General features: G+C 41.9%; 1 protein-coding gene across 6 annotated transcripts in view; it reads right to left on the bottom strand.

The window, feature by feature from the left end:
• Positions 1-13665, bottom strand: part of SIPA1L1 (signal induced proliferation associated 1 like 1) — a 220616-nt gene that overhangs the window by 22425 nt on the left and 184526 nt on the right. For 4 of the 6 annotated variants that reach the window (XM_075282868.1, XM_075282866.1, XM_075282867.1 and 1 more), the window contains 4 exons: positions 10699-10817; positions 9212-9657; positions 5274-5513; positions 4677-4836 (listed from right to left, as the gene is read on the bottom strand). In XM_075282868.1, the coding sequence (XP_075138969.1) occupies positions 4677-4836; positions 5274-5513; positions 9212-9657; positions 10699-10817 (965 nt within the window). The remainder of the gene's footprint in view (positions 1-4676; positions 4837-5273; positions 5514-9211; positions 9658-10698; positions 10818-13665) is intronic. The other 2 variants (XM_075282870.1, XM_075282869.1) reach the window with 2 other exon arrangements.

The following is a 13665-nucleotide window of genomic DNA, read 5'->3' on the forward strand; positions in this document are numbered from 1 at the left end:
ATGCTCTACTTGGTTTTTTTTTTTCAGTATTTTACCTGTAAGTCTAATATTTTACATAAAGGACAACTTGACTTTAATGTTCTTTTAGAGATTTTCTCACATTCACAAGGATAATTTGTGCACTGCTGCATGCTACATAACAGATTTCACACTTATTTTGGTCCATTCTTCAGTACTTTTGTAGGAACAGAAGTACAGACTAAAAATAAAAAGGGATCTGTCTTTAACTATCATGGGGTCAAGAGCCTTTTCGTTGTTTGCGAAATCACATCAATGGACAAAAAAGTCCTGCTTGTAGCACAGGTGTTGCCATGACCCAGGCTGATCTCAAGGGCCCAGAGAAACACAGGTCTCCAAGGAAATAAAAGATAAAAAGGTGCTGATTCCGCACCTCAGGGAGTAGGAGGTGGCCTACCTTTTCTTGTATATATAGCACTGAACCCTTTGGGTATTAAATTGTTAAATTTAAGGTTATTTTGTGTTGCTCTGAGAACCCATTACTTTTTTAAGCTGTGTTTGACTGTTGGAGAGATGAGTGTATATGATACTATGGTTTCCACTAAGCCCATCAAGTCGGTGGTGGCGTGTATTTGGGGTGCATGGACTGTTTTGGGGTGCGATTTATATTCAACATGCAGCCTCAGTGAAGGCTCAGTGCAAGATTGAGTAAGTGGAATGAGTTGACCCGACAGCCACACCCGTGTCACGTGCTACTACAGCCCATACGTGACATATCTATTTTGTAAAATACTCTCAAGAGGCAAGAGTCAAGGGGCGCTCTCTGGAGGAAAAAAAAAATGAAAGTTTAATCTCTAGTCGCAACAAGACATCACCATTGGGACTGTGAATCTGTGGAATAGCCTACCCCAGAACCTGGCCACAACAGCAAAAGCTGACAGTTCTGGTTTACCTTAACCATTCTCTTTAGATACATCATCTCCCATCTCTTGGTTTAATTTGATGGACTTATGACTTATTTTCCACTGAATCATGTAACTATATTGTATCCCTAGCCAGAAAAAAGAATGGGCTTGGTATAGGGTTTGGGGACACTCGTCCACATTAGGGAGAGTGTGTGCCTACATAGGCAGTACGGAGACTTACAAGTCATTCCTGCTCCGCTAGGGATTATGGGTAAAAAATATGCAAATCTATTCTCCTGGATGGAATTAGGAGAACAGTGCCTCTGTACACCACCCTATAGGGCTTGGTATAGTAACTTTGACGGGACATTTCTGGGATGTGATTTATAAAGGTCTAAGAATCAGACAGAATCCATGCTAAGAACCAGGTATGAGGGGGAAACCATACCTGGGGTGCAGGAGAGGGCCATGCTGAGGGCCAAGGTTTAAATGAATATCATGTTGGGGACTAGGAATAAAAGGGGAACAATAGTGAGGACCACAATTTAAAGGGATACCATACTAGGGACCAGGAATGAGAGGAAAGCCATGTTAGGGGATCAAAATTTAGAAAGATTCCATGCTGAAGACATCTTAAATGAGGAAATGTAATACATGATTTTTGGCTCTTTCATCATTGTTTGGGGCCTGTACATGCTTGTTTACTCCATTAGACACTTTAGCCTGCATTAGGTATACTTTTTTTCCCTTGGCAGCCCTATAAAAATAAATATCTATCTGTTAAAATTTTACTGGTCAGACTCAAAGAAGTCCCTTCTGTAGCTCGGCGTATTTAGCTTGGCTACTGTGCATAAACAGAAGCCCAGCAGAAGTTCACCAAGAAGCGCATTGAGAGCAGATTTTTCTTATGTGAAGGACAAAAATTTTTTATAAGTTAAAGTATTAAACCACCAGTAAGAGAAATGTTATCCAGTAATTGACAGCAGTATAAAGAGCCCAGAGAGTGGCTGTAATGTATAGAAAACATTCAGAATATTTGGTTTGCTTGGCCACACTTTACATTCTGTTTACTGCTAGATGTGTTTAGGAAATCCTTCAGAATAACACGCTAAAATGAAACATGACAAGGAAGTACCCAACGGGCCATCTTCTGAGCATTGTGTCATAAGAATTAGATAGGGAGACAGAAAGCAAACAGTAAGGAAGGCCGTGGAAAAACGAAGCCAAAGATACGCTGTAACAAATAGCACCATGTTTAGACACTTCTGTAATGCCAAGCAAAAAAAATGTCAGCTCAGTATGGGAAGAGAACACTGACATCTTGATAAAACCTGCTATTTTCTAACACTTTTTTTTTGCTTTTACAAAGAGGAGGGGTATATAGTGCACTGTTGCCATGGAAACTGTGTGCCCTGGATGGACCTTTATAAAGTGCTCAGAGCTCCATGGGGGATTATTTTCTTGTACACTGCCTTGCGCACTTAGTGTGATTACAAATACTGAAAATCTGCTGAGTTCAGACCTGGGCAGGAGTCTATAACTCATTGCAGTGGGAATATTCCAGACTTTACATAGGATCCTTAATAAGTATTTAGCATATAAAAAAAAATAGTTGGAATATCCTAAGTGGGCAACCCCCATGTTATTGGAAACGGGTCATTGTAAAAGGATCCATTGTTTAAATGAAAGTTAAATCTCATTTTTAAGTTTAACATATGTAAGAACTTCCCATGTTATCATCTATATTTAAAGGGAACCTATCAGATGTTTTGGGTTTTTTTTTTACCCTAAACTGGTCTCCATCGAACAATGACATTTCCTATGGTGCTCCTCACTAATCTTTCTGCTACTGAAAAGTCAAGTTAAATAGGATCTTTCACCGATTTGGGCACAGGTAGCTCTATATACTGCTGGAAAGCTGACAGTGCGCTGAATTCAGCGCACTATCGGCTTTCCCAATCTGTGCCCCGGGTAAAGCGCTATCGGTCCCGGTACCGTAACTCTTTACAGTCAGAAGGGCGTTCCTGACAGTCTATCAGGAACGTCCTTCTTCACAGCAGCGCCTAGCGCGCTGTGCTGTGTGAGCGGGGAGGAACCCCCCCCTCCCCTCCTGATAATACTCGTGTATGGACGAGCACTGTGAGCAGAGGGAGGGGGCGTTCCTCCCCGCTCACACTGTACAGCGCGATAGGAGCTGCTGTGAAGAAGGGCGTCCCTGGCTAACTGTTAGAAACACCCTTCTGACTGTAAAGCGCTAAAGACTGTAAAGAGCTAAAGCGGGACCGCTAGCTCTTCACCCAGGGCACAGATCGGGAAAGCCGACAGTGCGCTGAATTCAGTGCACTGTCGGCTTTCCAGCAGTATATAGAACTGCCTGTGCCCAATCTGATGAAAGGTCCTCTTTAAATAAAACACCTCACCACAATTCTTGAAAATATGTTTAATGTAAAAAATTATTTAAATATGTTATCTGGTGACATACCCTTAAAAGGGTGTTTTCTGTGATAAACTATAGATATCAATATTGTATCTATAGATCTATAGCACTAAAGAGAATCTATCCTGGAACCACTACCATGTAGGAGATCTAAGAGATCAGTGAGCACTGCGTACTACTTATATACCAGGCACCGATTTACCCTGCTTAGGACTGTATTTTGCTACAAATTTTCAGTGTAGAATCTACAATAAAATTCTGCAATAAATAAGCTGGCTTTCCAATTGAGAGTTAGTATCCATCCTGCTAATAGACATCATTTCATTTGGATTTCACTTCCATGAAGAGCCATTGCAGCCTGAACGTTACTTTTTAAGATGCATCATAACATTTTGATATATTTTCTAGGTACGGTATTTTATTCTTGTAACAAGGTAACAATATTTCTATTTAAATCTTTTTTAAAGCGTGTTCCTGTGTCTAAATAGTGTTGGTACATACTTGTATGTTGCCCCCTAGTGTTCTTTCAGAGTCTCTTCTGGAACGTGTTCAGTTCTGGTGAGAAGTCTGTTCTAATACCCTGTTTCCCCCGAAAACAAGTCATCCCTCGAAAGTAAGACCTAGCAGAGGTTTTGTTGAATTGCCTAATATAAGGTACCCCTCGAAAGTAAGACATACCTCAATAATAATCTTTCTGCGCAAAGATTGCATGAAGAAAAACATTGCAGCTGAACACTGTGTGCGATGTTCCCTGTGGACAGGTATGCCGGCTGCTGACGCCGCTGCGATACGTTGTATCCACTGTTCCTGCTGCTGTAGGATGAGCTGCGAGATGCCCGCTGTGCATACACTAAGCATTGTATGTGGCAGGGGGTTCCACTCTCCCAGCTCATCCCACAGCAGCAGGAACAGTGGATACAACGTACGGTATCACAGCAGCTTTCCTGTATACACGCAGCACCGCACACAGCGTTCAGCCGGCTGTAAAGTTTTTCTTCATATAGTCTTTTTGCAGCAAGCACATCTCAGCGTAGCGCAGTGGTGGCAGCAGCAGCACACAAAAATAAAATAAGACATCCCCTGAAAATAAGACATAGGATATTTTTAGGACCAAAATTTAATGTGACACTGTCTTATTTTCGGGGAAACAGTATGCAGATTCTTACTGGCTCGCCTGCACAAAAGAAGGAATCAATCCATTGTACATGAAGAAGAGGATCTGAGTATTGCTACTGAGCTACGGGGTCAAATTTATCCAGCAGCACTGGACACATTAGATGGACCCCAAAGAACACTAGGGGGTGCTATAACCAGAAAGGGAATCAAATGAAAGTCAGTCTCTTGCACCATATATGTAATTTCTGGATATAATGTACCTTTAAAGGCTTCTCTGATCCAGTAGGTGGTCCTTCCATGTCAATAAACTTCTTAAGCTCCTCCTGGACTGTGGACACCCTCTTTGGAGAAGCCTGTAGATCCCTTATTGATGCACGTAGCCTTGTGGGTGGCATCTCCACACAATCAATCTGGTGTCTTCTTTCATTGAAGGGAATAGAGACAGTTCAGTAGGAGGACTTTAAAAATTAAAGACTGGCTTACGGTAGGAAAGTGAATAATTTATCACAAGGAATGAGGAAAGATATGGAGGAAAGCAGGGAAAGGAGAATGATATCTACGTCTGTAATGACCACCACAAAATCATGCATGAATACCTGTTAGGAAGAAACCTGATCTCAAGTATGTCTTATGTCATATGTGTGTTAAGCGCGGTGTGATCTTTAGTTGTTATTATGTAAAGCTACAAACATGCAGAAAAAAAAGAAATCCCTAAAAAGTCGCAAGAGAAGCACAAGGAGTCTAGCATATCCTACAATGCGGTACATTGCGGTAAAGAGTATAAAACCTCAGAAGACGTTCCAAGCGATTAGGACATTGCTATTATATTTTAGGAGCAGAACATAAAGGGCTCTTACTTTCTTGAATCCATAAAGCCCACAGAGTTTATAGTCCCTTCAGGTTTTTTCCATCCAATCAGGTACTTGCTGGTAGCACCCTGGCGAGGGTAGAAAGTCCTAGGACCAGAAGGGGAGGAGGAGGAAGAGGAGAAAGAAGGTGCAAGCTGTGGGGAAGTGGCAGAATGAGACTCTTCTTTGGGTGAACTTCTGGCACTAGTGAAAACAACGGGACTTGCCGAGTGCCGAGAGCTCATGGTGCTGGGGGAGAATGAGAGAAAGCTAATCTTAATTCTCAGATTGTCACCCACTTTGTAAATAATCTATACCATATCCAGGGTTGGAACCATGGTTTGCCACACATTTTGGTAAATGTTGTAAAAAATAGATATTTATATATATGCCCCACAGCAAGGGATTGGTAGGTTTGGCAAATTTTAGCCCAAACTGATTTGGCCAAAGATTTTGTATTCAGATATTAAATTTGACTTTGTGTAGAAATTTTTGGATTAAACAGCGGAAAAATTATTTACAATGTTGGAGCTGTTGGAAAATATAAAAACACAACACTGTGCAAATCATCTTTTTATCACATCAGACCGACCAACTTGGACTCTTCAATCCAGTGTCTATACTGCTATTAAATATGGTCAAACCAAACGATTCCAAATGCTGAACAATAATGGTTATAGGCAAAGAAAAGACAAAAATACAAGTGGATTCTCAAAGCAAAAATTCTCCTTCAACCAACAAGTACAATCAATAACTGTTGACCTGGACTGTCATACTAAAAGAACGGTAAAACTATTCAGACAGTTTAGAGTGTGGGCTGGACCGCTCGACCACCTAATATTTATGGGGTGTCAAGAATTTTTCCCCAATGGCAAATTTAGAATTTTTTACCCAATGGAAAAAAAAGAATCAGGCTGTTTGATTTCAGCAGCTTTCTTCTCTTTCCCAGGGCTACTCTTTTCCTTAGGGAAGAACGCCCTTGAAGAGGTTTGGAGTCTTACAGGCAATGTAGTACTCCTATGGGAAAAGGCTATGTAAATGAACTCCCTTTAAAGAAAAAGAAAGCTGTGCCACTAGCGCCACCTTTTGCAATCCTATAATTCAATGCCGAAAACATTAAGTTTTGAAGCTACCTATAACTGGGTATTAGCAGTTTAGTTCTCACGCAGAATCTTTGTGTCTTAAGACATTTTTTCCTCTGCTCTTTACTCTAAGTGGATGTGAACAGTAGGTTGCACATAATACTTTACGTTATACCTGATGTGCACTGCAGTCTAGCAGATAGTAAAGCAAAGCAGGTGACCTTTGTGTTACGGGCAAACAGAATTATGTGCACAAACTGTATTTATAGACGCGATATTGGGCGCTATTTCCAGTACTAGGTAATTCTATAATATAGATGTACAACAATAAACTTGTCACTTTATTTGGTTTATCCAAGTGCTCACAAAACTGGAGATGGAGGGCTGAGCACAGATATAAAAATGTGAATATGTGAAATGTGAATCAGCGGTGTACTGTACTTAAAGGGATTATCTGGTCTAAAAGTCCTACTTAGCAATACCTATCAGTATGTCTTTGTAGTGTGGGAGGAAATCCACACAAACATGGGGAGAACATACAAACTCCTTGCAGATGTTGTTCCTGGCGGGACTCAAATCCAGGACCCAGTGCTGCAAGGCTGCAGTGCTAACCACTGAACCATCATGTTGCCCTGAACCCTCACAGATCTGTAATGTACTAAAGACAGGCTATCCATATCAAGGACAGCCCCTTTAATTGCCTTGGATAGTCCTTTTAATTTCACATTGTACACGAACTTAAAGGGAGTATGTCAGGTTCAAAGTGACTTCCAAACCAATAACAGTTATGTAGGGGCTTTTAACAGGAGTAGAAACAGTAGCAATGAAGTAGGTAATTCAGAGATCATATCTTTATGGGTATACAAATCAGCAAGCAAGTGCATTTGGGTGAACCAGACTTGACAAATGTGACACAAACACAGGATGGAGATTTGTATAACAGCTACTTGGGCAGCATTAGGCAGTGATTTCACAAAAAAATTGGGATTTTGTAGGCGTCTGTAGGCAATGTTGAAAATCAAGTCCCACCTCCAATGCACTTGTAGGCTGATCTGTATATGTATAGAAGATGATCATCTCTGCATTGTTTTTTCGGTATGCGGCCACAAAAGTAGGTTTCCTAGGGGCTAGTATTAATGGTTTGGGTGCCATATTGGACAGGGCGGTCCAGCCCTTTCATACCCAACAAGATTCCTTTCAGGGACAAAGTTGGGAGCCAACAGGGTTCGGCTTTACAAATTTTTGGAAATACATGTGTGACCTTGCAGAACAGTGCATACAATAAAACTAAAAAAAAAAAATCAATCATTTCAGACAAACCTGTGCAACTTTCTATTATCTGAAAAGACAAAATCTAGATTCAGAGTTCATATACTCTCCAGTTAAAGTATTCAGTCATTTGGGTTAGCAAATTGTTCATCTCAAATTCCACAAATAACACATTGACAACTGTAAGCCCGGGACAACACTGCACGGACAAGCGAGGGCTCAAGACAACAAAGCACAAATGACTGCTGCCATAGGACAATGTGACGCTGACAATTGCTGAAGAACACGGCATATACAACTGCTGCCACAGGAAAACGTAACCAACTCTTCCTGCCCCAAAACTGCACAACAATGACAACTTCTGACCTAAACACAAAGCCACATATAGGACTGCTGACCCGATGACAACACTGCATTTACAGTGGCCTAAGAGACCACCAAGCACACACTGACAATTGCATCTCAATACAACAGCGGATACTGTTACTAGAACAGGATCACTATGGCAAACTGATTACCGGAAGATATAAAATCCTAACATGACTTTTTTCTTCTTCCAGAACTAATATTCATTATTGTAAATTTTGGACTATATTTTAAAAGGGACACTAAACCTAAAACCTTCTATATGTGTGAAGAGGAGTGTAATTTACTGCTTACGAAGCCATTTTGGGCTGGGGAGAGGCTCATCTTTAATGTGATTTATTGTGTAATGTAAAATCTACAAAAATGTCTGTCCCCGTGGTAAATATACTTTAAAGGAACACTACACACACAAAAAGTCATGTCTTTCCTTTATCCCCTTCCCCCAGTAATCTTACAACTAAAACTGGAAACTACATAAGGAATTCTTCTTTCTGTTAGACAACTGTCTGGAGCAGGAACCCCTCCCCGATGTGTTCTGTCTACCACCCCCGTAGCCTAAGATGGAATACATCAGCAAGAGATCAGTTTTCTGTAGGATTTCTACAAAATATTTAGGGTAGATTCACATGGAAAAATTTTGAGAAGATTTCATCGATTCCACCTCAAAATTGGCGCTAGATTCTGTCCAAGAAGCAGAAAAAATAAGTGTCTGGCTCAATTTTTCCATGGATTCCAAAGGTCAGCAAGTGGAAAGGAATTTGAGGCTCAATTCCACCTCAAATTCCTCTTCACTTTCCACAGTGTGAACAGGCCCTTAGTTTCAAGATTGTGCAGAAAATGCTGTAGACTGACAAGTCGTGAGCACAACTGCATTTCATGTTACCTGTTATCATGCTGTTTAGTGTTCCTTTAAGTAACTAAAACTGTAATAACTCCATTTGGACATTCGCATTGGTGCTTTACTGTATTAGCAGCTCTGTGTTTTAGGCTTAGTGCTCCTTTGAGGATGAAATCCAAGTTTGGACTAATGTGGTAAAGTTTGTGTGGGAGAGGAATGGAATGAATTACTTTCTAATGTTAGGGAAAAGGAATGGTGGAAAGGAGATGTAACAAAACACGACAGCTTTCTAATCCCCATTCTGCATCTTCTAGTAAGAGGACCCACCACCGCAGCGAACACACCACAGAGTGACATATGCAGTAACACAAGCTGTAACACTGAGATATTACCTGGTATGTGATGCTGCGTCACTGAGGCTGTAGGCACTGTTTTCTCTAGTTAATGGCTTGGAGCCTATGGGGACTTTAGTGTGATTCTCCATAGTGACAGGTGATTCTCTTTTTCCATCCAATGCGTGGGAGTCTCTGTCGCAAGTCCTATCAGATATTAACCCAACATCACTGACGCTGTGCCACAGAGGTGCCACTTTCTCTTTAGGAGGGCCTGAGCGTGGAGATGTGGCCGATGCCCCAGGTACAGCAGAACCGACATGGTTAGTGCCATATGAAGCAGTGTCAATCCCGCTATCAGCAGATGTTCCTTGAATGTAGGTGTAGCTGCTCAGTTCGGACTCCAGCCGGTCCCCACTGTCATACCACTTCTCTTCACTGTGAGCACTGGACGCATTGCTGGAAAGTGTGTTGGTGCTTGAATGGCTGGAGTAATGGCTGTCGGTCTGTAAATAAAGACATTTTTACATCTACCATATGTATTCTCTCTCTCTTTTGCTGTTTAACCATCAGTAGTGCCGACCTCCATACATAAGGCTGTACATTAAAAACTGACAGATGTTCTGTAAAATGAGATATGGGTGTCTACAAAATCTGTAACAGTACGTTTATAAAATAGAAAGGCAGAAGCTATACAAGGTGCGGAGGTAGTAGTTGTGACCTAGTCATGGTGTCAGAAAATACCTAAAAATCCCATAATAATTCACATAAGACAACAACACATGGCAGTTGAGACCCCTTGTTACAATGAAGACGAGGTGCTTCAAGTTATGTCTCTGCCAGCAGGAGAGTTCAGAGAGCGCTTACCTCCACCTATATCGCATTGTAAGAACAGATACTAATATAGTGATTCTGCCGTTTTTTGTTGCTGAGAAAACTCAATGGCTCTTCAATCCGCACTTACGCACTAAAAAGGTATGTTCACTATGTCACTAACCGGCCCTACAGTGACTTCTCTATGTGCATGTGGAGCAGTGCAGATGAGCTGGTGCTTACTGATACGGGGCATTAACCATGTTGATCCTCTCCTTTGCATTACACAAGGGGAATAGTAGCTAACGTCCAATTATGTTAAGGCAGGAATAAGGATAGATTATACTATTTCAATTAACAATCCAACATGGGTCCTCTGCAGTTACCCAGAGCTTTAGATTCACTGAATTAAACTGGTCTTAATTTTTTATTGAGGATTTTCCAAAGAAAATTAGAAGTTATTGAATTAAATGTAGTTGAGGGGTGAGGACACAAGGGGCTCCGCCAGCCGTGCTGCTCCATGCAGTTGGTGTACTTGCTTACATTCATTGATTCCTTCTTGTGCTCCTGTTAAGGGCTGAACGGTCTTATAGGTTTATTGGCAAAGCCGCGCAGCTGGTAATAAGTAACTAACCGTAATCAATACATGATATAACAATGTAAGTGAAGACATTGGCGGCACCGACTAGCGTATGTATGTGTCTTCACCCTGTGAAAGAAGGTATAACACACACCTGTCCCTGTTTATGAGGAGATAGGTGAAGTACAGGATCCTGTCGTATGAGTCTTCCCGTTGGGCTGTCTCTGTATGATGGATGTACCTTCGACACAGCAGGCATGTGGCATGTTGGTTCTGTAAAACAGACAATTTTCAGCTCACTTTCGCTTCAAACATATTCAAGAAATTTTATTGGTCTCTTCATGTATTGCCAATACATTTCATTCTCCAATACAACGTATGCTGAGGATGCTCTGTAGAGGACTACCCTATGCATGGCACTATTTAATGGAAAATTAAACCTAGGAATGAATGAGACAGACAAACCATAGATAACCTTGTCCTTAGGGATGGTTAGTTTGCAGCATTTTCTACATAATCAATAAATAGTCTTAGGGAAATTCCACAAAGAACAGACAGGTTAGTCTCCTACTGATCTGTTCCATCTAGGGCTGCTGGCTGACAGAGGGGAGGAGAAATCAGGGCTTTGTGTATTACTGCAGACAGAAGGGGAGGAGAACATGAGGGCTTCGTGTATTACTGCAGACAGAAGGGGAGGAGCACATAAGAGCTTCGTGTATTACTGCTGACAGAAGGGGAGGAGCACATAAGGGCTTCGTGTATTACTGCAGACAGAAGGGGAGGAGCACATAAGAGCTTCGTGTATTACTGCTGACAGAAGGGGAGGAGCACATAAGGGCTTCGTGTATTACTGCTGACAGAAGGGGAGGAGCAATCAGGGCTTCGTGTATTACTGCAGACAGAAGGAGGAGCACACCAGAGCTTCGTGTATTACTGCAGACAGAAGGGGAGGAGCACATAAGGGCTTCGTGTATTACTGCTGACAGAAGGGAAGGAGCACACCAGGGCTTCGTGTATTACTGCAGACAGAAGGGGAGGAGCACATAAGGGCTTCGTGTATTACTACTGACAGAAGGGGAGGAGCACACCAGGGCTTCGTGTATTACTGCAGACAGAAGGGGAGGAGCACATAAGGGCTTCGTGTATTACTGCTGACAGAAGGGGAGGAGCAATCAGGGCTTCGTGTATTACTGCAGACAGAAGGAGGAGCACACCAGAGCTTCGTGTATTACTGCAGACAGAAGGGGAGGAGCACATAAGGCTTCGTGTATTACTGCTGACAGAAGGGGAGGAGCACACCAGGGCTTCGTGTATTACTGCAGACAGAAGGGAAGGAGCACACCAGGGCTTTGTGTATTACTGCAGACAGAAGGGGAGGAGCACATAAGGGCTTTGTGTATTACTGCAGACAGAAGGGAAGGAGCACATAAGGGCTTCGTGTATTACTGCAGACAGAAGGGAAGGAGCACACCAGGGCTTTGTGTATTACTGCAGACAGAAGGGGAGGAGCACATAAGGGCTTTGTGTATTACTGCAGACAGAAGGGGAGGAGCACATAAGGGCTTCGTGTATTACTGCAGACAGAAGGGGAGGAGCACATAAGGGCTTCGTGTATTACTGCTGACAGAAGGGGAGGAGCACACCAGGGCTTCGTGTATTACTGCAGACAGAAGGGAAGGAGCACACCAGGGCTTTGTGTATTACTGCAGACAGAAGGGGAGGAGCACACCAGGGCTTTGTGTATTACTGCAGACAGAAGGGTAGGAGACTGCTCCAGCCAGTTGTCTTAAGAGTCAGACAGTGAGCAAAACGAAAGCTGAAATGGCTGAGCTCCTGAGACATACAGATAATATTTCTTTATATATTTACAATTGTATTTCTCTCCACTTTAAAAAAATACAAAGGAAAAGGAAAAGAAGGAGCGCTGGGATTTTTTGGGGGCATTCTGTTTACTTAAGGTCCATTTAATGAATACTAGTAATGTTTTCCTTAGCTTTGAGAGGATCTTGACGCTGCTAAGGTTGAGATAAATTAGTAATTAGCACATAATTTAATGCTACAGATGGTGGCAGAAGAGCTGAGAAAACCCTGAAGGACTGAGATAATAGTAATTATAACTAATGACTCCATCTACCCTCAGCAGGTCATATCAAGGTAGATCCAACACGTGCAAATTTATCTTTATTCTGCTTAACCATTAGTTTACTGCTTTATGAAAACATCCAAAAAAAAAAGGATATACTAATATGTATGTTTAGGGGTGGGCACAGAATATGGGGCCCCATATGGGAACAAAATTTGGGCCTCTTGGACTTTGAAATGTCATCATAGAGCACCCTCTACCAATGGGACCTATGAAAGGTCCCTGCTTATAAGCAGCTGCACAATTCACATATATGGTATATGGCTGTCCCTGCTGATGCTTCTGGTGTTGGCTTTTGTACAATAATGCACGAATGGTCACTACTTAGATACTGAATATATCTTGACATTAACCATATACTTTCACGCTCTCCATTTTCCATACAGCTACCTCTTTATAGTCGCTCTCTGCCTACGTACGGCCATTCTTATAGCAACCTGCACAGTCATAGAAATGTGAAGCATCATACCTACGCACCTAGCCATACGGTAAACGCCTACCTCCACTGCATCATTCAGTGACAACACACACACATTTACATCAAGGAAAAGAATCTTTGAGAAAATAAGTCACTGTCACCATCTTGGTAGAAACAAAACATCTGCGACATAATAAACACACACATTCTGTCCTGTAAGAAATTTCCGAGCAGTTTAATTGCTGCTTTGCCATGCTGAAATGCGCATATACACTAGCTGAACAGATGGCTTGACAACCCAGAAATGGCCAAAGCTTGAATTTACGTTACTTAGCAACTCCAGATTTCATGGAATTAATCTAACTTTCTCAAGGTACAAGATATTTTCTTCTTAGCAACAAAACGACTGTCTTGTTCTATATTGGTGCCGCTAAGTTCTATCTAGTACAGACCCAAGCACCATCAGCAGATGACAGGAGACATTTACATGTATCTATATTCTTGCAGTGAAAGCTGCAGGGCTGTTGTGATGTGCTGACATGACAACAATCCCTTTTCTC

Source organism: Leptodactylus fuscus, chromosome 7 (assembly GCF_031893055.1).
Source record: "Leptodactylus fuscus isolate aLepFus1 chromosome 7, aLepFus1.hap2, whole genome shotgun sequence".
In the NCBI taxonomy this organism is placed as follows: domain Eukaryota; kingdom Metazoa; phylum Chordata; class Amphibia; order Anura; family Leptodactylidae; genus Leptodactylus; species Leptodactylus fuscus.